Consider the following 27,550-nt stretch of genomic DNA (forward strand, 5'->3'; position numbering starts at 1 on the left):
GTTAGAGTTATGGAGTTTTTAGTCAGATGCCCTCAGAGATGTGCTTTACTGTTGTGGGAAGTTCTGTGGATGGCTGGGTGCTTCTCACACACACTGGATTGATTACAGTGCTGTTTCAAGCAGGAGGAAGGAGAAGCTAGAAGGGAGGTTTTCCTCACCATTTATCCTTCCCTCTCCTCCTTCCCCAGAACAGGCTTCCCCCTTTATAAGAACAGCCACCATCAGAACCAGCAATGTGAAATAAGGAGAGTAGCTCCAGGCATGGGCCTTTAGGAGAACCTCCTCCCACCAGGGACAGCAGATTCTTGGGTCCCACCTTTGCCCCTCCCTATTAAACTCACACCCAAGTCAGATTCCATGATCCTTAGCAAATGTTAACTCTGGACAGTAACAATTTTAATGGAGGGTGGGGTGGGGCAGATTGCCAAGTTGGATGGGAAAGGGGGACAAAGGGAAAGAAAATAGGAGAAATAGATGTGGGAAAGGCCATCTCATATCCAGATTTAACAGCAGTCTTTGAACATGGCTTTATTTATCTGGGTGCACAGTGGACAAGGACAGTCTTTGTCCCTGTGAGCAACAAGGACTTCATTTGTGCATCTACAACACAGGCTGAAAGGGTGAGGTTACAGGGTACCATAAGGGTCAAAATTAAATCCTGGTTCAAGGAGGAAAGAAAGGATCCACAATGAATTTGAGTGCAAAAAATAAATATAAAATTTATTAAAACACCCACAATATTTTAAAGATACCAGGAGTAATACAGTTCACAAACCCAGTTGTTTGTGTAAATTATAATAAAATACAAATCAAAAAAGGATACATACTTGCAATTTCTAGGCACCCTAAATTAAATGTACTGAAACACTGGGGGAGAAGGGAGAGTAAGGAGGGGTAGCTCAGGAGGCAAACCAATAAAGTGGAAGGAAAAAAATATTAACAAAAAGGTAAAAATTATACAAAATAAAATTATCAGCATAAATTTACTGTACTAAGAATATCTACAGTTTAATACACATCCTATTGCCTTGAGACATAGCAAAAATCTACCATTCATCCATCAACCCCAGATAAACTTCATTTCAAGTAGCCACAGTTTACAAAGTCAAGACGGAATATTCAAGTATGGTTGTTAAGTTCACCTCCATTGGAAGCCAAGTAACCAAACAGGAATTCAAAGAGATAAGAAATAAAACACATCAGAAAGCTACAAGGGCTCTAGATTAAGTCTAACGTGTTAATAATATGCCACAAGACGACCTGTCCTTGTTTCTTTAATACATGAAAAAGAAATGACATCACTCCTGTTTTTCTCCCCTTTTCCCCTCAAAAGAAAAAAGGAAAGGTACTGGAAGGGAGGAAATTTGTAATGTTAAAATGAGCCAATTGGTATTTTAAGTCCCCATGTGAAGAGTGATGAGTTCCCCTGAACGACGGGTAGTCAAAACGAGGAGAGCACAAACAATACCACTACAAAAAGCATCCCTGATATCAGAATAGAAGCGTAGGAGGAAGTAGGCCAAATAACTCACTGATTCTTAGGCAAAACTCAACTTTAGACCTGGCATTTCTGTGCTGAGGTCTCTGCTCAGGGGAGAAGCCTATTGCTTTGCTCTTGCCGGCAGCTCTGCAGAAGGGCTGGGCACACCAGAAGGGCCCCATGTTCCAGGAAAAAACGACGCACGTGTGTGCGCGGGACTGTATAACCTATGCTGGGGTATGCACCTTGATGTCATTTTGGTCCAGGGTATGATGAAGCTGGCCATGTACTACAGCAGAGGCAGCTGGCTAATGAAGCTAGGTTTTGAAGGAGTCATTTCAAATGACAGCAACGATGACTGAGAAAGCATGATGAGATGGGCATAGGAGATTCACATTTTAATCTAAAGCAAAACTTAAAGGAAACAAAAAAAAGCTGACCACGCTCCTTCCTTTAGGCGTTCTGCCATCTTAACTGCCAAAGAATGAAAAAACAAAATGACCCCAGATTCTTCAAGGTCAAGCATATCATCAAATGGACAACCTGCAGGTCTCAGACCCTCATGGAATCTACTGAAGTTGTCATGATGTCCTGTTTTTGAGGTATTTTAAAAAAAAATTGTGACAGTGGATGATGCAAAATGGAGCTTCCTGTTGAGTTCTAAAATATCAACTTCTGTGGACCCAAGGAGAAATTTAGCACCAACTAAAAAGTAGCCTCAGTGGCACTGAGGGACAAAGAAAGCTCCTGCCTGTAGTCTGAACATGACGGCAACAGAAGCCACGCTGGGGCAGACGGAGAAGAGCAAAGGAAAGAACTCCTTGTCTACTGTGGCCCCAGCTGGTGTCAGAAGAGGAAGGAGCTCCCTCTGGACCCCTCAGTGTGCCCCTTCGAGACTCCCAGGAAATCTGCTTAGCACCCTGGGCCATAGGAGGAAAACGTGCGGCCCTGGCTCTGAGGACTCCTGCCATGCTGGGAGAGGCAGGAGTATCTGACTCCCTTTCCTCAAACGTATCACTCCCAAGCCCTCCCCATGTTCTTCCTCATCAGGCCTGAGAAGACAGGCATGAAACCAAAGCACCAGCTGAGCCAGACAGGCCCATCACCACCCTCAGCAAGGGAGCAAGCTGCTTTCTCACCTTGCGTTAGTTTGGCCACCAAGGGAAGAACCATAAAACAAAACACAAAATCTGCTCAGAGCAGATTACAGCATGGTAAACAGAGGTCTAAGAAGACAGCACCAAACGAGGAGGGGGAGGGAAAAAAGCCAAGAGAGACTGGAGCCCACCTTGTTTTTGGTTGGTTGTTGTTTCAGAACGTTGATAGCACCTCAGCAAGACAGGATCAGGGACAGTCACATTAAAACACCATAGCACCATTTTATTTAGTCTATTTCAATTCATAAAAATGCTTCCTAGTCCATAAAACACACTTCAGTAACAAAAGGAAAAGAGATATTGGTTGAGGCACGTCAGGGATATATCAGAGTTTTCCACCAGCTTTGCCTTGGTTTGCGATCTCATGGTGGTTAAACTTCAAGAGGAAAGTCTGGCTGGGTATCTCTCAATGAAGCCAGGTCACGTCTACTCATCATCAACCATCCTCACACATCTGCTGCTGTCTGATACAAAGCAATTAAGCTCTGCTACTTCTTTCCTTGCATTAGCACTTTAAAAATCCCTTGCTCTACAAACTACTGTTTTCAAAAGAGGCAGGTGGAAGGGCCAGAGGGGACAGGTAGCATCCCTTTCCATGCACACCATCGTCAGCTCAGCAAGAAGGCAAAGCAGCACCCAGGAAGCTGGGGGTATGGGGAACTTAGGACCTGCTAAAAGCCAGACCCAAAACAAAACCCCCCAAATCCACGCAACACCTTTAATCAAGCTTGCCAATGGCAAGACGATGATTTCTTGAGCTAGCACCAGTTATTTTATAAGAACCTGCTGCAAAGTGATTTTTCTTTAAAAAAAAAAAATCTCTTATCACAGAACTTTGCAAGTACTTCCCTTGCATGCAACAGGAAGGGAAAAACGCATCAAAGCAAAAAAAAAGGAACCGAACATTTGCGCTGCATGTGGATGGTGTCCATGGATGGGGCACACTGGGGAGATGACAGTAAGACTCCATCATTTTCTGTTGCTATATTATCATTCTTAAAACTTGGTCATGCTGTTAGGTTCTTTAGTTGCAATGGCTTTATTTTTTCTTCTCATGATAAAAATGTCAATCATCTTTAGGACTTAAAAAAATGATAGTGCCAGTAAAAAATAAAAATTTGATTTTTCTCTTTAAGAAGCCTTCAGCAGCAAGGGGGGATAAAGAGCTGTGCATAGTTACTTTTAAAATATATGTCTAAAGCATGCTAATTTCAATGACTGAGATTTGAGGTAGGTTATACATGTAGTGTGTAAAGATCAGCAATGGGCTTGAGCGCGGCAACAGCACCACCTAACTCTCAGAACACGCTTGGAGGGCAATGGGAGCGTCCCATGGAGACTGCCTCTTGCCAGCCTCTCAGCTCCTAGCCAGGAGGCTTATGACCCAAGGCTGTGTGGGCTGGGGACAGATGTCACATGCTTTTAGCTTGTATTGTATTCTCCTTTCATCTAATGGCTTTGCTACCAAAGGGTGACGAGGGGAAGAGTATATTTAACATACATCAGAGAGATCCACACATGCCAAGTATCAGAAATCACCTGGGTTACACTCGGGACCTTCCAAACCAACAGCCAACCTGGGGCTTCCACGGGTCATACAGACGGTCACATTCTCCAAATGTTTCGTAAAATATCATATTTCTTGCTTAAGATCATTTAAAATGAAGTTTTCAAGGCACCCCCGCATCTACCTAAGCACGGAGTCAAATGAGACCTGCATAAAAGTACTGATGCGATAAGCAAAATAGCATTTAAAGGACCCAACTTTTCCTCAAAACTAGAAAATTAGCATGCTCATTAAAGACTCTGCTTCCTTTAGCTTGTCAAACTGAAGGTCAGAGGTTTTCCTATAAATCTGAGTTCTGAATAATTCTAAATCCTGATAAGCTCTTGGGTATTTATTTCAAAAGCAATAATATTTCATTTTTGTCCTGTAAAATAAATGCAACTTTACAGAATATGGTAAAAGTGGAGGATAGACAAAGCACGTTAAATATTCAGCTACTATTTACAATTTCTCCCACAATTACATGTTAAAACGTACTCTTTTTTTTCAAGTTGCTGTTTAAATCTAGGCAAAAGTGCTTAAAAAAATCTTTCACTATTTACAATTAAAACCAGACCACACAAATGCTCAGGACGTCTCACAGCGACTCTCCACCAGTGCTTCCCAAGGGCTACAGTGAACACCTGGCGGGTCGGTTCTCAGCTCTTCCACAAGGCACCTGGAAGCTCAGGAGCTTGCCTTTCGCATTGTCATCTGATTGTTAAACTTGACTTATGAAGACCTACATCTGAATAAAACTGCTTAATAAATATCTGATGTTTATTTCAGGGCTTGGCTGTCATTCACCGTGTGGCCACATCCCCCTACCCCTGACCATGTCCTGACGACACCCTTCACTCGCCACACACATCCATGTGGGTAGCTTGAGATCATCTCTGCTAATACCACAGGAAAAACGAATACTCCAACAAGTGTGACTTGCCATAGACGAGGGCTACTTCCACCTGTCAGACCCAACCTCTCTTAACAATGTCACTAAAATTAAGCACCACATTCTCATTTCAAAGAACTGAACAAATGCACCAGAATTTTAGAACGGGTGTGTTACAAGGGGGTGGAGAGAGGAGGAAGGAAAAAAAGAAAATGGAGAAAATGAAGAACTGGCACCAATGAGGGAGGAAAATCATAGCAACCTGTTGAAAATGTTTGACTCTTGCACTTTAAAATTAAGTGGAGGCCTCACCCCCGCAGAGCATGGAGGGGGGTGGACTGGGGCATGCACCATTGTCCAATGTGGAGATCCAAGAGTAAGGACAGATGTGGTAACTGCTGTTACACTGGTTTGCTGAGCTCCCATAGGACCCAACCTGCCCAAGAGTCAAGAAAGTTCCAGCACAATACTAGAGCACCTGGTTCTGCACAGCCCAGCACCATGCGCAGAGCCATGCTGGCTCTCCACTGCTTGGATTCAACTTGTTTTTAGAACAGTAGCCCTTTTGCAGCATCAGCATAGACTTTGGGGCGATTCTGAAAAACTGCCATTAAGACAAATTCCTTCAGCCCAGTATTCATTGGCTTATCAAGTGGTGGAGAGGACTCCTGGGAGCCTCTCAACTCCAGCTCCAGCATGAGGTGCTGCCTAGCAAGCCATGACATGATGACTTGGTAAATAACGGACAGACAGGATTCAGTGTGGAGACTAGCAAGCTTGAAGCTGTCTACTTCCATCCTGGTTTCTGGGAAAATTGACACCAGGGTCTCTGGGGCTGGGCCTGGGGTGCCCCTGCCCTGCCGCCAACTGGAAAGGGGCCCCAGATGGTTTTCTACAGCTTTCCCCATCCTGCCAGAGAGGACGAGGCTGTCCCAAGGGCTCCCTGCCCGTGGGGAGGGATGAATGAACTGGGGGGCTACACGCTGCACTTGGCTCACGAGGGGCAGATGACTGAGAACCTGTCAGCTCCCAAGAGGCCGGGCTCGCAGGGCAGGAGCCAGCACTGTGGGCCTTTCCTGCCCTCCATTACCATTACTATTGTCGCTTTAAAAAAATCCAATAAATACACATTTTAAATGGAATTTAAAACTACTCCTTTGTGAAAGGACACTATAAACTTTCTTTCCATTATTGTGATATACAAGGATAGAGTTTTAAAAACAAAATAAAAGCCCCCCAAACAAGGGGAAAAATAAAACAACGTGGAGATATAAATATTAAGATCACGGAAAAAATCACCCGACAGCCGTAGTTTCTTCTTCAAAGTGCTGGGGACGTGGGGGAGAGGGAGGGGCGGGTCAGTTCTGAGGTTTGGACCATAAATACATATATATGATAGGCATATCCATATATGTATGTATAGATAGAAAGACTTCTGCACCCCCAACCCGCCCCCGGTGTGAGGGCAAAAGCACCAGAGGCAGCTCGGGCCGGGCCCGACGCTGAGGTACGCTGGCTCCCTGGCACCTAGATCCAGCGGCTGTAGGGGCCAGTGACCTTCGTGTAGGCGTAAGAGGACACGGTGACCGCTGAGTCTGTGGGCACGGCCAGTGCCTGCCGGGTGGGGACAGCCCCCTTCTTCTCCTTGTGCTGGGGCTCAGGGACCATGGCACCCCCCCACTTGCGCTTCTTGCCATAGAGCTTGGCCTCCTGCTGGCCCAGGCCCAGTCGGGCGGCCTCCTCCTGCCGGGCCCGCGCGCGCTCCGCCAGCTGCTTCATCTTGGCTTCCCAGAGGGCCAGCCCATGGTTGGGCTGGTTGAGGTTCTTGTGCTGGTAGAAGACCAGCGAGATGCGGGTGGGGTGGCAGCGGTTGGGCTTCTTGAGTGGTGTGGTGGCATGCAGCTCCCTCCGGGCACACTCGATGAGGATGGAGCCATGGGCGGGGGCCACGGCCACACCGCCGATGTTCTCGTCTAGGAAGTTGTGTTCGCTGTCTGACCACAGCTCTTCCTCCTCTTCCTCCTCCACGCCAGCACCACCCTTCTCCTCCTTCACAGTTCCCTTGCTGGGGGTCTCCTCAGCTGTTCCCTCCTCCAGGCTGAAGGGGTCCCATAGCTTCTCCTCCGACTTCAGGGCCCCAAACAGCTTATCACTGGAGCCCAGAGGCATGCCAAAGGCCTGCCAGGCTTTGTCCAGCTGGCTCGCCCCGGGGTTGGGGATCCTTCCCTCCTCCCCTTTCATGGGGCTCCACAACTTGTCTTGGAACCCGGCACCACCTTTCAGGGCAGAGTTGAAATCACCTGTCCCCACCCCCCATGGCTTCTCAGTCAGGCCAGGTCCAGTCAAGGCTGAGGTGTTATTCCCAAACTTACAAGGACTCCACGGTTTGCCTCGCAGCCGTCCTCCAGGATGCGGAGCTGACTGCTGCCCATCGCTAGCAAACAGCCCCCACTGGCCATCTGGGAAGTGCGAGGGTGTCAGGCAGCTGGTCCCAAAAGAACTAAGCTTGTCGGGGACGACGGCAGGACTCTCCCCTGGAGGGAACACGCCCCAGCTGCCACCCACACTGTTAGTCCTCTTGGGAGACATGGTTGGGCCTCCTGAGTATTGTCCCCATAGGTGATTGGGTCCCCCATTCTGAGATGCCTCAGGCAAAGATGTTTTGCCCAGCTTACCAGGATCCCTGGTTACAGATTCGGCCTGAGCCAGTGCGTCTACCGGCTCTTGCTTGATGGATCTGTTATAGCAGTTGGAGCTCTGAGCAAAGGGAGAAGCGTCCCTGGATGCTGGGTGGAGCTGGGGAGCCTTGGGAAGCAGATACTCCTTGGGGCCTGGGTAAGTAGGCTGCTGGTGGTGAGGAGTGGGGTGGTGGGTGTCTGTGGGAACAGCCTGGCCAGGTAGCTCGGCAAACTCAGCACCACCGTAGGCTGGGCTCAGGCTGTTGTGCAGAGCATGGAGATCTGGCTTCTTCTCAAAACTGCTGCTGCTGCCACTGTGCCCCCAGGTGCCAGGACCCAGGAACTGGGAGGGGAAGACGGGGTTGCTGGGTGGAAAGCCATAGTAACTGAATGAGGGAAGAGCGTACTTGGAGTGGAACCCATTGACGGAGGTCAGGCTGGGCTGTGCATAGTAGGAGTGGTAGGAGTACACGCTATTCATGCTGTAGGGGTCGGAGGGCCGGCAGTTGCCCAGCACCGAGTAGCTCTCCACCACAGAGTTGCCGCTGTACTTGAAGGAGCTGAAGTGGTTCTGTGGCTCCACCTTGAGGGAGGGCTTTAGGCTTTGCTGGGACAATCCACCCTTCAGAGACAGGCCTGGGGAGAACAGAGGGCAAGGTGGGAAGGAGCCAAGAACACCGCAGCCTGGCAAGGCTGGGACGGAGGACAGGGGAAGGGGTCTCCCTCCTTCCCCGAGTCCTGTTTCAGGTGAGATTCTGAGACTTACCCAATTCAGGACCTGGATGCCCCCGAGCACAGGCCCCAGCCCCACTGTGGGTTCCAGGAGGTGGCTAGCAGTCCTCATTCTACCCCAGTGAACTCCCTGAGTCTTCATCAAATCACCACTTCCAATGCTGGATCAGGGTCACCAGACACAAGAACCCAAGTGCCCACAACCCCCTGCAGCAGCATGCCCACAAGCCCTAGGGCAATGCACCTTTCCTCAGACTCCAGGGGGATGTGTGAGCATGCGAGAGAAGCCAAATGCTCCCATCCACCAAGCTGTTCCCTGGAGATAACCAGCCCTCTCTGCACTTCCCTCCCCAGGGGCCTCCTCTCAGGTAACTTTGCTACTGACCCAACTAATCAGAGGCCCCAAGACTCTCTGTCTAGTTGCTAGCATGATGCAGGAATGGGGATGGAGGGTGAGGCCCTCCAGGAAGGGGCCCAGGCCAGCCCTGACAGTGCCCTCTCCACACACCTGTGTCAGTGGGAACCCCAGCCAGCTCCAGGGCTTCCTGCTTGATCTTCTCGGGGGTGCTCAGCTTCTCCTTCTGCATCTTCTTCTTTTCAGCTGCTGCCCTCCTGGCTTCCAGCTGCCGTTGGCGGCAAGACTTGGCAGGCTCAGGGAGGCGCCGGACCTCGCGGGGGAAGGCAGTGAGCACCTGGATGGCCCCGCTGCCCACCTTGGCATTCTGGTTCTCCTCACTGCCAAACTCATCTGTGCTGGCCATCTTGTACAGAGGGAGCACGTGCAGCTGCTCGTCCTCAGGAATCTGGCCCACACAGCGATTGTCTTCCTTGGTTAGGGTACAGACCTGACCCACACGGGGAGAGAAGACATGGGGTTGGGAACCAAGTGCCAGGGAAGGTCTAAATCACCAGATGACCTTTCCTCAGACTCTAGGGGGATGTGTAAGCATCCCCATGCAATCCAAATGCTACCCACCCACCCAGCCCTACCACTCTCTGCTGCTTCCCAGAGTTTCTAAAAAGCATCTTGGTCCATACAGTACCAGTACTGCCAACATTATAGCCTGCATCACAGCTTTCAAAGCGGATCTGTTCATGTCACCTCACATGCCCCTGATGTGGCACAGGGTCAGTGCTGGCAAGGAGCTGGGCCAAGAACAGGAAACCTGCTCTGCCCTGGGCCCAGCATTGCTGCCACTGCACCTGGCTGAGCCTGGATCTTCCAGCCCCTGTCTTGAACATTCAAGTTCCTTTTGCTCTTGAGACACTTTTCCTTTTTTGTTAAAAACTATCTCCATAATCTCACTCCCCAGAAACAATCATTGCAAACACTTGGGTCATCTGTGCATACACATGCACATAATTACTTTTTGATAATTAAATAGGGATACACTACATATTAATAAGTCCCTTTCTTAACATAGTATGAATATTATGCATTAAATATTCATCCCTGTATGATATATCATACATGATACATATGACTATGGTACCAATGTTACTTAACTAATCCCTCATTATCAAACATTTCAACTTGTTTCTAATTTTTTCCTACCATAACAATTTTTTTTCAAAGTCTCCTTTTAGTATTTTCTAAAAAACTTAATTCCTTAGAATAAATGCCGTGAAGCACACCAACCACATGCAGCCAAAATGCCCTCCAAAATTATTGTTTTACTCACACTAACAGAATGTGAGTTTCAATTCTTTTTCACATTTTTGCTGATAATTTCGTCTTTACTCTCTTTAAAAACATTTTGTTCATTAAAATGTATCTTATTGTTGGTTTACATTTCCCAGTGAGGCTTGTTTTCCTCCCCTCCCCCCAGTTTACTCTCTCCTTTTGTATTTTCTTATTTTTTGTATTCTTGAGGCTGGTATTTGAGGCCTTGATCCTGGAGATCTGGCCCCTCCCAGAGCTAGCTAATTCCCGGAGATAGCACATGACTCCCTGAGAATAAGCCTTTGATACAGAACCAAACAATTCAAGAGCCCACATCCCCCAACCACCTCCTTCATCAAGCTCACATAGCAAGCCAACATTCTCCACTCTAAATCGCCCTACGGCCAGGTCCCAAGCAACCATGGACCACCTGCATAGTCCAAAGCCTGCTGAAATTATCCAAACCCGAACAGACTCCACATACCTACCCCTGCCTTGCTATTCCTTCCTGTGGAAACCACAATAAAGGCTCTGGCTAAATTTCCCCCAGCTCCCAACTATCCTGGTACTACCTCTACCCTATGGTATGCCATGTCTTCTGACTCTAGGGATCTGTATGAATTTCTTCCTTGATGACAGTCACTTCATGTGTCTTTTTTTCATGCCTATATTTTGTTTATTTTTATGTTGTGCTAATGATCAAACCAAGTGCATCACAGGTGCAGGAGGCAAGTTCTCTGCCACTGAGCTACAACCCCAGGCCTCATGTGTCTCATGATACCCGATTAAAATAAAGTTGTACAACTCTGTAGAATTGTTTTCCTTCTTTTGTGCATCTTATACCTTTTGCCAAATTTTATTCTATATTATTGTTTCATACAGTCTTCTTTTTAAAAAATACGTATTTTTTAGTTGTAGATGAACATAATACCTTGATTTATTTATTTTTATGTGGTGCTAAGGATTGAACTCAGTGCCTCACATATGCTAGGCAAGTGCTCTACCACTGAAGTACAGCTGCAGCCCCATATAGTCATCTCGTATGTTCATGTTATCATTCCTTTATCACAAATGCTACTGCAGTTGAGCTCTGTGCACTGTTGGTCATTGTGGGCATTCTGATGATTGTTCAGACAGCTGAATGAGTGTGCACATGTGCAGTTCGACACAAATGAGCTCATGTTATATATCCCTGCTGTTCTAGGACCTACTTTTATTTTCTGAACACAGCTCTACCTCTGAGCTATACCCTATTTTTAAATTTTGAGACAGGGTCTTGCTAATTGCTGAGGATCTCACAAAGCTGCTGAGGCTGGCCTCAAACTTGAGATCCTCCTGTACCTCAGCCTCCCAAGATATTGGGATAGCCATCAAGCTTGACTGTACCTGGGAGGTCCTACTTTTTTTAACTCAAAGATAATTCCAGTTATCCATTTTATATTTGCCTTTTCATTTTTGTATCATTTCATTTTATTTCAGTTTTATTTATTGAACAGAAACATTACACTTTTCAGGGTCAGTTTTATAAATCCTTTCATTCTGACTTTCTCCTTTGGCTTCAAACTCTAGCTTGATCCAATGTTATAAACAGGAAGAAGGTAAAATGAAAGGGTGAGACAGAGATAGAAGCAAAAGTTTCTGTCCTAGCACATAAAAGACACCTAACAAATGACAAACGAATGGCAATCCTGATTTTAAAAATAAGTAGTAAAGGACATAAGTGGAATATTCACAAAGCTGAAATGGGCAAGAAAAATAGAGAAAGATGTTCCACCTCTTCAGTAGAAAAGACAACAAATCAAAGTGAGACTGTATGTTGGCCACTGGGGGAGGCAAAGACTAAAAGACTGATAAAGTCCAGTGCTGCCAATAGGCAGAATAGATGCTCTCCAAGCCTCTACAAGTAAACGTTCCTCCCTGGGGACCTCAAAGAGACTACCACATGGTTGCACAAAGCTGCGTGAGGCTGAATCCTCCTTGTAGCTTATAGATGAGAAACTCTGAAAGTACCTATGGTCCATCCATAGGGGCTGGTGAAATAAGTGACAGCAAAGCCATACCCACAGCCTCAGCAAGCATGGACGTAAAGCCATCTACACGGACACAAAATCTGAGTTATCCCTGAGTTAGGAATAGCAAGTCACAGAAGAGGATGGAGAGATTAACTAGAAACCCTCACACTAGGGTGTAGACAGGTGCCTGCCTCATCTTGCTTATCAATCTGAGGCACAGAGACAGGAGACAGGGTGGAGGAATGAAATCCTGAGATGGGGCCACCTCACATGGCCAAGAAGTATAGTCAGAATCTGGGAGCTCCCTTGCCTCTTCCACAGCCGCCCAGGAACCCTGCCTGCACAGGACCTAGCTAAAGAGCGTAGCACAGCACCGGTGCCATCTCTTTGAGGGGGATTCCCCACCTGAGCCTCTTCCCTTCTTCATCCACAAATATGCCCCTGGAGAGCCATCCGGCCTCAGAGCTCTGCCAGCACCAGGCCCTCTCCTCTGACTGCTTCCTCTGTGCATCTAGTAGATATCTCAAAACAAATTTTTGATTTTCTACCCCAAACCTGGTCTTCCCCTCTTATTCTACTTCTCATTAAGTGGCACCAATATACTCCCAGTTGCTCAAGTGTCTCCCGTCCCTTTGTCCCTCACACTATTTACTTCTCTCTCAGCTTTTACTGCTACCAGAGTATCACATACTTGGGAGGGGACTCTGTCCATTTTATTCCCCACCATCTAGACAGTACTTAGGAACACAGTTGACACTCAATAAACAATTGCTTAATTAATGAATCAAGGGGTTGTCTGGAATTATATCCAAGGGTCCACAGAGACCTGGAACCCCATTTTAGATGATGAGGGACTCCAGATGTCCAAGGTACTGCATCCTACAGTATCCACCTAAGACACAGAGCCCACACACCCTGCCTGCCTGTCATTATGGGTTTTCTCAGAGAAGCAGCAGGAGCAGGCAGTCTGGCCAGACATCACCCAGAATTCTCAAAATACTGCCTCCTTGTCCCTCCTGACCCTGGGCCTACTTTCTGCAGAGTCCACAGCTAGGCAGGTGGGGCTGTCGCAGAACACAGGCTTCCTTACCACAGTACACCCATTGTAGAGGTTATGCTGGTCCTTGTGGGCGTGGGCACAGAAGTCCATGCAGGCTGTGACCCCAGAGAAGGGCCGCCCTTCCTTCAGCCCCAGGCGGCAGTCGATCGCTATTTCCTCATTGGTAACCTGTGTGAATATCAAGGAGAGTGAGCTGCCCATGGGACCCAGAGGTGAGTTAGATCCTGATTCTGCACCTGAAGAACCTCGAGGTCTTAGAGGAAGGGAGGTTAAGGATCACAGCTGGCTTTAACTTGGACTGGCTGAGAGGCCCCAGTTCCTAAAAGTTACTTTCCAATCCCTGTAGAAATGGTTCCCTCCCAGATTATCTCCAGCACCCCTGCCTCATCTGGGAGGTGCAGGTTCTAGGAAGAGCTCAGGCCTCAGCAGTGGAAAACAGACTAGAGGTGACAGAGGACAACTGGGAGGGGGACAAATACTAGGGGTTCTGTAGAGATGGTGTGTAATGCAGTTAGCTTGATATAAAAAGGATTTATCAAAGAACTGTATCACCTCTTTACTTCTGGGCTGGGCTCTTTACGAGCACAAAGGAGCCCACTCCTATTTCCCAACTTTAGGGAGCCCAGGGTGGGGAGAGATGTGGACGGTTTGTGGGCAGAGAAAGGCAGGCCCCAGTACCTGGTTCTGATAGGCCTGAGGTGCCAGCCGTTTGTACAGGGGAGCGACTTCAGTGGCCAGGTCCTGGAAACTCTTCCGTAGCACTTCTTCCTGTGGAAAGAAGAGCAGTCATACATATCCAGAGTGGCCCTGCATAGCAAACTGTGTGCTAGGAATGAGCCACCATCCAGAACCACAGCCAGGTGTATCTGGCAAGGTGGAAAGTCAGGTGCAAGTGAAATTTTATTGTATTCCCTTTGCCATGTCCACTTTAAAGCTGGGGGCACTGAGGCTTACACCAGGAAAAGCCACTGCCAGAAGAAGGTCCAGTCATCTTGACTACTATGCTACTGCCCAGTTCAGCCCAGGACACACAATACACATTCTCGTCTTCAGTGCTGAACAACCCGAGTCAAAGATGTGGTAACACCGGCATAGAAAAATTGTGAGCAACAGGTAGAGAACTTCTTAATCATGTGAGAGACAGGAAGGCAGAGCAGACAGGATTCTGTGCTAGAAAATCCATGGCCAGCCTAGCCCAGAGTCTGTTATGAGCCAGGTGTTCAGATGAACTCCCAAGTTCTGACTGCTAAACCCATACCACCTAAGTACAAATTCAGTCCCTCAGGGGCACTAGCCACATTTCAAATGCCCAGCAACTCCTGCCCTCTCATCATCAGAGAAAGTTCCACTGGATGGTACCACTCTAGACAAAGTAGTGGTCACCTAGTAACATTCAGAGATGTCTCTCTGGTCCTCATAGAGAAGAAAGTCAGACTATCAGGGGCTTTTACAAGGCCTTCAGCACAGGCACAAATAACCTATGAAGAAGCAGGAGGAAGAGGGAAGAGAGAAAGAAGTATACACACAGGATTAGAAATGGAAATCAAGACAATGGCTCATCTCTCCATCCAGTAGGATGGCCTGGTCGCCTCCCTGGCTGCTACCAGACATTGCCACTTATATAGTGGGCCTGAAGCCAGTGAAACATAGAGAAAAGGCCCATGAGATCTGGGGAAACAGGCTGAGGACTGAATTTTGCCTTCACCATAAGCCAGAAGACCTTCAGCAAGGCCTCTGCCTCTCTGTAAAGTGAGGTAACAGTGCCCACATTATTTAGGGGGGGCGATATCTGAAATTAACTGAGATACCTGTGAGGAGCTCAGCGCAGTATCTGGCCAGGCATGGTGGCGCACACCTGTAATCCCAGAGACTGGGAAGGCTGAGGCAGGAGGATTGAGAGTTCAAACCCAGCTTCAGCAACTTAGCAAGGCCCTAAACAACTCAGTGAAACCCTGTCTCTAAATAAAAAATACAAAAAAAGGCTGGGATGTGGCTCAGTGGTCGAGTGCCCTTGGGTTCAATCCCCAGTACCAAAAAAAGAAAAGTACCAGGAAATGATGACTGACAGCATGGGGGAAGTATTTTAAGAGACTGAACCAGTCTTTCCATTCCTGGGAATTCTTAGGTCTTGGTGGCCCTGAGGCACCTCCATTCACCAAAGCAACTGCATTTGCTGCTTCAGGGAAAGGATGGATCCTCTCTTAAAAGTCTGTACCAAGTTAAACTATTGTAAGCTAACAAACAAAATAGTCTAAGAGACAGGTTTTTTTTTTTTTTTAAATGCTTCCTTTTGCTTTTAATGCTTTAAAGTTGCTTCCTTATGTTGGAAGTTGGAAAACACAAGTTCATATGAGCTGTAGTGCAGAGAAGAGGTGCCCAAATGGATGTCTGTACTCCAGCATGAGGAGCTGGAAGGTTAAGACTGGGATCAAGACACTGTGCCTGGATTTCAGCAGAGTGACTCAGTACCTGCCCACTCAGGAGCTCAGGCAAGAGGGAAGGAGGCAGAGGTGAAGTGATGGCTCAGAAGGCTTAAGCCTGCTTTGTTGTGGTATGTGAGTCCTACTCACGCCCCCCCACCCCCCGCCAGGTGAGAAAGGGGAAGGGTCCCTGTGCTCCCTACACAGCTCTGCTCACCTCCTTGGGATTGTCCCCTGCCAGGCGGAACTTGCGAGGTGTCTTGCTTCGGGCGTATTTGCAGCCATTGAAGTACATGCTCCAGGAACAGCCAAAGGAGAAGGAGGCACCACAGGTGTTGGGGTCTTTGCCTTGGCAAGCGCAGGTCCGGCTGCAACATATATCACAAAATAGGCATACAGATGCAATACCAATTTGCTCTGGAATCTTTTTCCTCCCATGAGGAAAGTCCCTGCTGAGGCCTGGCATCTACTAGCCTCCCAGTGACTTGGACACATCCTTCCCTGCCCCCCCTCAAGTCCTTTCTCAAATTTCTTTAAGCAGATGACCAGCTCTCAGCAGCCCACTCTGCCCCCACCTGAGCATGAAAAGCTAACCTGGAGTCTGTTGTTAGGAGAAGCATGTGGGTTAAGGTAGGAGGATGAATTAATAAAGGCCCAGTATGGTTTACACTTGGCTTTAACTCTAACATCCTGACCAGCTCCAATGCAGACCCCCAAGCAGGGAATGATGTGGACCCCAGTGTTGGAACATGCCCAACCCTAGGGTCTACATCATATATATACACCCTCCCTATAACCCAGCTGAAAGGCTTTGAAACTAAAGAATGTTGATATAAAAATTCAACTCTTAATAAAATGTGGAAACAACCCAAATGCCTCTCAACTGTGGAATGGATAAACTGTGATACATCCATACAGTGAAAGACCCCTCAGTGGAATAAAAAGGAACAAACCACTGACACATGTCAACTGGACAACCCTCAAAAACACCACGCTCAGTGCATAGCCAGGCTCAGCAGGCTGCACTCCATATGATCCTGGTAGGTGACATTCCCACAAAGGCAAACCTGCAGGGTCAGGAAACAAGATTGGTGGTTGCCAAGGGATGTGAAAAGGGATACTGATAAAGGGGAGTTTTATCAGCACAGGGAGTTTAGGGAAGTGGTGGAACTGATCTCTATCTTGATTGTGGTGGTGGCAGCTGCATGACTGTAAATATTTATCAAAAGTCTCCCAATTATATACCTGAAAGGATGAATCTTACTGAAAATAAATATACTTAATAGAAAACAAAAACAAAAATGAGGAAATCCAAAACAAAGGCAGGTTTTGTAAAATATTTATGTTTATGGGGCACATACTTTTCTCACACTGTTCACATCCTTAGCGCCTCAGCCCCGATCTGTATTTTAACAGTGAAACTGAGCCAAGTCAACAGCCTCCCCAGAGCCGGGATCTGTGCGGGAGCATTTCTCAACCCTGGTCCCAACTCTGCAGGACAACAGCACCCAAGGAGGGTGCAAGCTTGCCCAGGGTTGTCCAGAATCCCTGCACCTGATGCCCTGAGCCCTACAGGGGACCTTGGCACCCTGAGCCTGCCCTACTGCCACGTACTCATCGTTGAGGCCACATCTTCGGCTGGTGGGGTTCCCATATTTCCGCAGAGTGTCAGTGAGCTCCTGGTACAGGGTGTCTCCAAGGCTGCGGGGGATGCCCTCCCAGGCCAAGATGAGGATGACAATCACGGCGTTCTGGCAGTGGTGGCCCGCCCGGTGCCGCACCAGGCAGAGCAGCTTCTCTTCCAGTGTGTGCCTGCGGATCACCTGTGGGGATGTGAGGCCTAACTGTAAACTGTGGGAGTTTAACAGTGAAATCCCTCCACGCGGTGCCACAAATCCCTCCTTGTCACATAGCGTCTTTAAGGTATAGACCCATGAATGTCACAATGTGGCAGTAGCAACCCCACAGGCTAAGAGATTATTAAAATTAGGGCATAAACCACACAAAAAGTCTTTTAGGAGTGGAATGAACGATCACTACAGTATCTTAGACCTTGTAGTTTAAGATACTGATGGCTTACATAGGCCTTGAAGTAAAAAGACATAGATAAAATTCTAAGACACAGAAATTTTTACATTGTCCTAAAACATTTCTAGTGAAAATACAGCATACCTGTGTTTTTAGTTAAAAGCAAGAGGATTAGCACGGTGGAAAACAGATCATTGTCCCTCAAAAAGCTAAAAACAGAATTAGTATATGATCCAGCAATTCTACGCCTTGAACTACATGCTGGGGAATCAGGGGCAGCAACTCAGGCAGATACTTGCCCACAAATGTTCAACGCAGCACACAGACAACAGTCAAAGGAGGAAACAATTCAAGTCTCTATTAGTAGATGAATGGATAAACAAAGTATGGCATATATGTACAATAGAATATTATTCAGCTATAAAAAGGAATGAAATTCTGACACCTGCTACAAACACGGATGAACCCTGAAAACACTCAGCTAAGAGAAATAAGCCAGATACCAGAGAATGAACATGGCAGGGTTCTGCTAAAATAAGGTGCCTAGAATAGTCAGATCCACAGAGACAGAAAACAGATTACAGATTATCAGGGGCTGGGGAAGGGGGAGTAGGGAGGGAATTGGGGAGAATACCCAAAACAAGCTGTTAAAAAATTTAAAAGCAAGGGCCCTGGGCATCACACTACTCTGCAACTCAGGATTCAGCTGTTCCTCATCCAGGTTTTTTCATCTCCTCCCTCCACACACAAAAAGATGCATCAGGGCAAAGCGTCCTGGGAGCTGGGGAACAAGGTGGCTGAATTTCCCCAAAGGGTCCCAAGCAGTTCTGTGAAGAGATACAAGGTAGAGGGCCTGTAAACAGGGGTGGAATGAAGGCAGATAGAGGGGAGCTAAGTGGCACCAATGTAACAAAGCAAAAATGCACACAGTCCTGAACTACAGCAACCGGGAAAGAAACCAGCAAAGGAGTGGATCTAGTGGGGAGAAAAGTTTGGGACTATGGGGGCTGACGGACAGGGAAATACTTCAAGTGACTTCCAAGTTTTGTGGCTTAAGAGGCATCAGTGGAGGTGCTGAATGGCATGTCAACTGGGAGTTCTCAGAGGTCAAGCTACTTAGGAAGACCTCAGGGGTTATTTCCACCAGGCCTGCAGGTCTGGAGGTCGATGTCTGGGCTGCAGATGGCCATGGTCACCAGTATGCCCAGGCAGGAGATGAAGAAAGGGGTAGCCAAGCAGATAACACTAACAAGGAAAGTGGGCCTGACGCAAGGCCAGGGAGTGATGGGACCATGGCAGTATGAAGGCATCTGGCGATCAAAAGGGGGAAACAAGGTTTCGGCTCCATTAATTGCCTGCAGTTGGGGGATCCTGGCCTAGCACAGCCAATTCTTCTGATACTTTATTGCAGGAAAAAAAGATGAAAATTTACAATTTTACATGATTTTTTAAAAATGTGGATACCACATTCAACTTTTTTGTCATGGTAATATATACATAAAAATTTACCACGTTAAGTGTGCACTTTAGTGGATTTGGGTATATCCAAACCATCACCATCTCCAGAACCTTTTCACCTTGCAAAACTGAAACTATTCAAACAATAACTCTGTTTTCCCCACCTGATAGACCTTGCCAAGCACTATTCCATTTGCTCCACTCTATGAATTTGACTCCTCTAGGTACCTCATAAAAGTGAAGCCAAGCAAAATCTGTCCTTTTGTGACTGACTTGTCTCACCAAGTGCAATGTCCTCAAGGTTCATCCATGTTGTAGCATGTACCACACAATTTCCTTCAAACTTTTAGGGGATACTTTGCATGCTGAACAAAATACATCTCTGTCCAGTTCTTGCTTTGAGGCAAGGAAATAATGGTTCCCCCTATTGAAGCATCAATTATGTTTATTTTTTAAATTGTATTTTGGAAACCAGTAACACATGAATAAGATACTAAGTCACATACTGTGTTCGAACTTCCTGTGTAGTTACCTGGCTTTCTGCAGAATGAGCTGAGGAATATCATGGGCATCAACATGCATCTGTAGAAACTAATATGACAGTGGTCCCTGTGACAAGGATTTGTGAGGCACTATGGTCAACCTCTGCTCTCTACCTGGGCACCACACAGGCTAATCACACTCATGGGTCATGTACTCAGAGCATACAGCAAGACCCAAGCAGCCAAAGCTGTGATGGAAGCTGTGTCATTCTGGATTCCTCAATGGCAAACACACAAATGTCTTAGCACAAGTAGACAGCTTTCCCTGGCCACATCCTCACAGGTCTATGGATATGGTCAAAAAACTAGGAAAGCAAAAAAAGAGGAGCTGCTCCCTGCCCAAAATCTCATGAAGAAACCCAGCAGGATGAAATGCACAAAAGTGTAAAAGTCAAAGGTGAATTGAAGACATGAACACACAAACACTGAGCACTATAAAATGGTGGTTCACATTCTGTGAAAACATCATGAATATCTCACTTTGTTTCTAGGCAGGCAATCCCTAAGAACTGAACCAAGAGCAGTGTAACGCCCAGCAGAAAGCAAAGTGTCCCCTCCTAGAGGGGGGGGGGTCTTCATTTCATTTCCTGGGGTTTCCCGAGTCAAGTCTGCTCCACTATGCCTGATGGGACTTCAGATACCTGCCTTCTGATCTCCACTAGCTTTATCTTGCTCAACCAGCATCTCTGTGGTTCTTCTATCAAAACTGTCTGCTGTCCTCACTATGTGCTTGTGTTTATTCTGAGCCTTTGAATGCTCCCTGGGCACTCCCTCCTTCTCAGGTTTGGCATCTTCCATATTTGGCATAGGATATCTTAAAATCAGACCTTACAGTTGGGCACTGTGGCACATGCCTATAATCTCAGCAATTCAGGGGCTGAGGCAGAAGGATCACAAGTTCAAGGGCAGCCTATGCAATTTAGTGAGATTCTGTCCCAAAATAAACAATAAGCCGGGTGTGGTGGTGCACGCCTGTAATCCCAGCAACTTCAGAGGCTGAGGCAAGAGGATCGCAGGTTCAAAGCCATAAATAACCTAGAACACTCTGTTTTAAAATAAAAAAAAATAAATAAAAAGGGCTGGGGATGTGGCTCAGTGGTTAAGAACCCTTGGATTCAATCCCTGGAACCAAAAGAAAAAAATCAATAAAAAGGACTGGGATGTAGCTCAGAGGTAGAGTTGTTCCCTGGGTTCAGTTCCTAGTATTGCAAAAAAAAAAAAAAAAAAAAAAAAAAAAGAATGAAACAAAAAGAACAAGATCAGAGGTTACTTAAGGACTCCCTGGATTGACCCATTGTGTTCTCAGATCATTCAACACATTTTCTGCACACTCGCAATGTGCCATAACACCCACATGCTCTACCCATAAGAAATAATTTTCTTTCCTTTTATCTTCACTCCACAGATGGGAATTTCCCTAACTCTGGGAATACTCACTATGTATTCCCTACGCTGTCCACCAGGGCTTGGAGATCTCCATGAAGACCAAAGTAATGAGGATGGAGGGTTTTTTGTTTTTGTTTTTGTTTTTTTTGGTACCCTTCTGCCTCCCTCTTCCTAATCCTTGGCAGAGCCATACAAGCTTGGTCAGGAATTAATGCTCTACCATCCATTCCAGGTTCTAGAAGTGCACATTCTCTCCTTCAAGAATATCCACATAGCAGGCCTGTAATCCCAGTGGCTCAGCAGGCTGAGGCAGGAGGATCGAGAGTTCAAAGACAGCCTCAGCAAAAGTGAGGCCCTAAGCAACTCAAGTGAGATCTTGTCTCTAAATAAAATACAAAATAGGGCTTGGGATATGGCTCAATGGCCAAGTACCTCTGAGTTTAATCCCTGGCATCCCCCCACATACACACACAAGGAATATCCACATAGCCAGCTGTCATCTTTAACATGACAACTTTTTTGAAGCTGGAAAAATCCCTCCCTCTACCTGTGCCCTGAGGCTTTCCTCCCCAAAATGTTGGAATTCCTCAACAATCAGTTGAATTAGCAAGAGAAACGTGCAACTGTCACTCTATGACTGATGTAATTTCATGGATGGGTTTTATTGAAAGAGAACCTTCACCTTGGATCAGCCACATCAGACCTCCCACTGCAACAACCAGCTCTCATGAAGGTGGGGACAACATGTTTCTCATACCTGTGAATGTGCTAAGTAGTTCCAGATTATTTCGTTGCATATACTTCTACAATAGTGACTAAAAATAGGTATGTGGTAGTTGGAAGTTCAGACGCCTTTGATTTTCATTAAATGCAAAGATGCAGGGGCCTGGGGCACATGACAGTTACAACAGGCATGTGTGCAGATGAACAAAAGCTGACCAAGGTCATTCTACCAACCTCCCTCTCTCAGTCAGTCATGTGTTGTCCACCCAGCCTTTCTGCCTTTGCCTACCTGATCCTCTTGCCTGGGAATGCTTCTAACCTGCTCCCCAGTCCAAACATGGGCCAATACCAATGGCCCCATGCGTGTCCACTTTTGGGAAAACCTAGCCTGAACACTCCTTCTGCCACTCTAGGTCCTTATCCCTGAACTCCTAGAGCACCATATCTGCCTCTCATATTAAACCTCTATCATTCATGTCTCCGTGGCTTTATTTTGCTTGTCTCTAAGTATAAATAGCGTCCACCCAAAACTGAGCATTTTTCACATACACCCTTACTAAGCCCCCAGCTGAGCTCACAAGACTAGAAGAGCCTTGCTGCAGCTCCTGGGGACTTGTTCTGCAGAAACAGATGCTCTGCTATTGACATATCTCCCTGTGGACAACCATCGCAAGACCAGGAGAATTTTGCTTTGGTTAACTGGGGTCTCAGATGGTGACATTCTCCCTGCTGAGACACCCAGGCTTCCTGGGAGGAAACAGCAGCTCAGAAGTCGGGCAGTTGCAAGGCTGGTCATGACCCTGCTCAGAGGTCCAGCCTTGTCCCTCAGGTTGGGTCACAGCAGACCAGTCTTCAGTTTCCAGCGAGAGACAGGAGTACTGGCCACTCCAGGGTACACAGAGAGGGCAGAGGAATCGAAGAGTCCCCAGTGGGGCCCAGCATTGGGTAATGACAGCTATTCCAGCTCCCTTTTTCCTACCTTGTAGCCCTGAACCAAAGACCATATGAACCAAGGGTAATGTTCAACAGTTCTCAGCCCAGATGCCAGGAGCTGGCATTTAGACAACATGAAGACAAACAGCTGATGCTGAAGGAAAATGACCCTAACCGCTGGCTCCAGAGTTCCCCCAATGGTCAACATACCTGTTTCCTACATCCCCTGCCCAGCGGGGAAGCTGCTCTTAATGGTTGAGGGGGTGAGGAGAGCAAGGAACAGTTTGGCTACAGGGACTCAACACTCACCCACTTTGCAATGGGGCAGCCCCGAGAGCTCTTCCCCTCCTTTCCCGTGTAGATGACCTTCTCGATCCGGATGGCTTTCCCCTTCTCTCCATACCTAGAGAAGAAGACAGAGGCCACCATTAGCTCAGTGGAATGCCAAACACCTCATGGTAAGAAGGCAGGCCCCCAGGAGCTTCAGTGTGGCTTTCTGGTTATTGCAGGGGCATGAGAGGGGAGAGAGGTTTGAACGTTATTCAATGCTTCGAGGCTCTGGAGACACAGTGGCTACCTCCAGGTTCCCAGGCTTTGGTTCATACCTGCTTCTTCTTTGCTCTTGTCCATGTGGCCCATCTCTGTCCAAGGGCAGAGGGATAGTCAAGTAGTATTCTACCTGATTATTACCTGTGAGCCTCCAAGAAGGGTCCTGAAACCAAAGGCTAAACACAGACGCTTGTACTCTGTCTTGTTAGCTTAGCCACCTCAGAATTAGTGATTTATAAATCCAATGCACAAAAGAAAATAAATGGGGAAACTCTTGCTTTTCTCTTTTAGCCACCCCAACTGACTTCTGGGGAAGTGACCCTTCCAAACACACACACTGGCTTTCAGGTTCCCCTGGACAGTAAATGCATCTGGTTCTCGCACACACCCACTGCCCTGGTCCACACACAGAGTTCTGCAGAGCTGCAGGTCTCTGAGACCATCTAATCAACTATATCATGTTCAGAGGTGACAAGATCATAGTTGGCCCCAGAGCTGAAGTGACTCATCCAAGTTCACACAACTATATGGGAGAAATGGTGGTTCACGTACAGCCTGGGAAGTCAGACAGACTGGGTTTGAATGCCTGTCCCACCACTTTCTACATCTATAATGACTAATTACTGACTTCTCTAAATCTCAGTTTTCTTATCTGTAAGATGGAGATGAAAATTGCTCCTACCTCCAAGGCTTGGTAAACAGCACATAGGGGAGCGGTGGTGGTTCATCTTACTGAACCATCTCATTTTAATTTCAGGAAAAATATATCATCTGCAGATAATGGTCACTTGCCACCTCTTCCTTTCTACTCTCGATGCCTCTATTCCAATCTCTGTCTCTCTGACCTCATGTTTCTGACATGCCAACAGCCATGTTTTTTTTTTTTGTTTGTTTTTTTGGTTTGTTTTTTTTTTTGGTACTGGAGAGTGAATCCAGGGACACTCTGCCACTGAGCTACTTTCCCAGTTCCTTTTTATTTTGAGACAGTGTCTCACTAAGTTGCTTCTGATCTCAAATTTGTGGTCCTCCAGCCTCAGCCTCCCAAGCTGCTGGGATTACAGATGTGCCCTGACACCTTTGCATATTTCTCCACTTCAACAAAAATGTTTCTTGTAATTTATTACTGAACATGAAGTCAGCTGGTGCTGGGAAAGACTCCTTGCTTTGAAGAGTCCTACTAAAGATCTCTTAAGAATTTTTAACTCTAAGAATCATTTAACTCTTATCCAACACAGTTTTAACATCTAAGGAGACAGATGGCTAGTTTTTTTTCTTTGATCAATTAACATGTTTTTTTTTTTGTACCAGGGATTGAGTCCAGGGACACTTAATCACTGAGCTCCATCCCCAACCCTTTTTATATTTTATTTAGAGACAGGGTCTCGCTGAGTTGCTTCGGGCCTCGCTAAATTGCTAAGGATGGCTTTGAACTCACAATTCTCCTGCCTCAGCCTCCTGAGCCACTGGGATTACAGGTGTGTGCTACTGAAGCTGACTGGTATGCTCTTCTTTTTCTTTCTTTCTTTCTTTCTTTTTTTTAATGTGGTGCTGAGGATCGAACTCATTGCCTCACACATGCTAAGTAAGCTCTACCACAGAACTACAACTCCAACCTGTTTTATAATTACCTAAATCACACTTTTCTTGTATTTCTGTAATGAATTCAGTTTGAGCAAACATTTTAATATACTATTTAATAAAGCATAATGTTATCATAGTGATTAAAATACCACTTTTTAAATCTCCTCTCCTCCACTTCTAGGACCAACAACCTCAAAATAACCACATAAATGCAGTGCCTGGGGTTGGGGCCCAGTGGTACAACAGTGGGTAGAAATGATCCCATTTGGCTCAAAATTTCTCTGTGTATGTATGTATATTTTTGTAAATGCTTAGAAAGATGAAAAGGTAAACATCAAACCTTTAAAGTTTATTCTGGGAAGAATAACTGCTGGAGGGTTTTATTCACTCTGTACTTAGACTTTTTAAGGGTCTTCTTTCATTTTCATAATTCAAAAAGGTGTTGTTGTTGTTGTTTTTTAATGCTAACTGAAGGTTTCTGAGTTTCATGTTGTCTACTGAGGTCTTAGTGAAGGGGTGAGGAGTGCTTCTGGTCATTACAGCATTAGAATTTGAAGGCTCTGTTAGTCACGACACTGAGAATTTCTATAGTGTGGTCTGGATCATGAGTTAGAAATCACACAGTGCTGCTTTTGTTTGGCTCCTGAACAACTTTCAGTTGAACTAGCATTTATCAGGAAGCCGCCCACAAGTTTAGGGTCTGGGCCTCTGTGTGTCCTGGGGATCTCTGTTGGGAGAACAGCTCGAGGTGACCACACTAACCTCTCTAAAATGTAGGACTATCATGTTCCTCACAGGAGGGTGAGCCAAGGACACTGATGCTGGCTTTCTACCCAGGTCCTCCCCACCACCCCTGTGAGAAATGCATCCTGCAGCAAGCTTCATATTAGAGATCAAATAAAAAGACCCAGCACTGCCTGAACAGTTACACTTCTTTAAATACATAAAATAAAAACAGAATTGAGTGTCTCTTTGTGTTTAAATACAACCAATCAACTCTTACTTCACTCTTTCTTCTTAAACGTCTCACTTTCTGTCCTAGCATGGAACATCCCTTCTACTACATAAACTCCCAGACCATAAACTAAGCCAAAAGGACAGGCTGAACCTTATTCTAAAGAGAGACTAATAATCTTAGCCAGTGGTTCTCCAAGGGTGGTCCCAGGACCAGCCGCATTGGCATCACCTGGGAACTTGGTAGGAATGGGAAGCAGGCTTTTACATCACATCCCAGACCTGCTAGGTCAGAAACTCAGTGGGGCCCAGTGAAATGTGCTTTCAAAAGCCCTCAGGAGCTTCTGATGCCTGCACAAGCTGAAGAACCACTGTTCTAATGCTGTATTTCTTCAGGGTCAGCTCTACCACACTAATGAGATCAGTTCCTCCAAAGCTCAGAGGACTCACTAGCATAGTGTTGGTTCTTCATTTCTAGAACAAGCATTTAATGAACTAGGCTGCAGGGAATCCCTTTCCCAGATAGAACACACAAGGCTCTGGGCAACGTACCATTATCAGATCTGAGTTTGACAACTGATCCAATTATCTATGACAATGAGGACCTGGGTACCCAGGAGGTATAAAGCCCATAAATAAATTGAGATATTTTAAGGATTTGCTTTCAACTGCTCTCTCCTTTCTCTAAATCTGTACCAGAGAAACTAACAGCATCATCTCTTTGATTTCAGTTTATTTCTCCTCCCCGACTTTGGCCAATGCCTGACAACAAAGGTTCTGCAGAGAAAGGGTGGAGGGAAAAACAACTCTAGAGAGAGGGCAAAGACGATTCATAAACTTGGCCCCCAGTCATGGAATCATTCATTCATTCCCCTCCCTTGTTCCAGAAGGATCTTAATAACATTCCTCTAAGATAAAAATAATAGGTGATGAAAAGAACAGCTACTTGGTACAGAAAATACAATCAGTGGGGTTTTACATGTACTTTTGAGATGAGTCTGGAACATCTTGTCATATGAAGAAGAATCAAAACATTTGGAGACTCCTTGGGGTTATATCAAAAGGACTCAGGAGCAACCTGAATAGGTCCCATGGCCAAAGGAGGGACATCACATTCCTCCTAGTGGTGGGGGTACAAAAATCTGGCTCTAAACTTACTAGCAGCCAACATAAAGATGGAAATGCAATCCGTTACATGATTGACAAGGTCCTTAAGATAAAAATAAACCAATTGCTGAGGAAAAAGACAAGTATTCCTGGTCTTAAGAGGAATTCCTCCCTTGGATCAGATTCTGAACAATCTACAGTTGGTTGTTACTTTTAAAACAAAGAGGGAAAAATAAATATACAAATCTCAACTTTTATCTCTCTCTCTCTTAATCCATTTTTGAAATGTACTCTTCCATAATTAGAAATTATTTAGGGAACTACCTGGAAATCTCACAAAAGTGGTACCCTCTAGGCCCCCCCAAAAAGCCAAAGAAAAAAACAAATATCCATATTGGATCAAACTTGTAGATTTCTCTACCCTTCGGCAAAGGATAATGTTGAGATTCCTTACAAAAAAACCACTGGCCAAGGGCTGGAGTCATGGCTCAGTGGTGGAGCGCTCGCCTAGCATATGCGAGGCGAGGCCCTGGGGTCGATCCTCAGCACCACATAAAAACAAATAAATAAAGGTATTGTGTCCAGCTACAACTAAAAAATAAATATAAAAAAAACCCCCACTGGTCAAATGATGTTTATTCCAATATAG

At 46.2% G+C, this 27,550-nt stretch overlaps 1 protein-coding gene across 3 annotated transcripts in view; it reads right to left on the reverse strand.

The window, feature by feature from the left end:
* Nucleotides 1–722: 722 nt before the first annotated feature.
* TET3 (tet methylcytosine dioxygenase 3) overlaps nucleotides 723–27,550 on the reverse strand; it is a 101,807-nt gene continuing 74,979 nt past the window's right edge. For all 3 annotated transcript variants that reach the window (XM_081264447.1, XM_081264448.1, XM_081264449.1), the window contains 7 exons: nucleotides 23,020–23,113; nucleotides 17,255–17,463; nucleotides 15,858–16,008; nucleotides 13,899–13,988; nucleotides 13,251–13,388; nucleotides 8,994–9,330; nucleotides 723–8,389 (listed from right to left, as the gene is read on the reverse strand). In XM_081264447.1, the coding sequence (XP_081120573.1) occupies nucleotides 6,603–8,389; nucleotides 8,994–9,330; nucleotides 13,251–13,388; nucleotides 13,899–13,988; nucleotides 15,858–16,008; nucleotides 17,255–17,463; nucleotides 23,020–23,113 (2,806 nt within the window). In that variant the 3' untranslated portion in view covers nucleotides 723–6,602. The remainder of the gene's footprint in view (nucleotides 8,390–8,993; nucleotides 9,331–13,250; nucleotides 13,389–13,898; nucleotides 13,989–15,857; nucleotides 16,009–17,254; nucleotides 17,464–23,019; nucleotides 23,114–27,550) is intronic.

Source organism: Spermophilus citellus, assembly GCF_964194105.1.
Source record: "Spermophilus citellus genome assembly, chromosome: 13".
NCBI classification, from domain to species: Eukaryota; Metazoa; Chordata; class Mammalia; order Rodentia; family Sciuridae; genus Spermophilus; species Spermophilus citellus.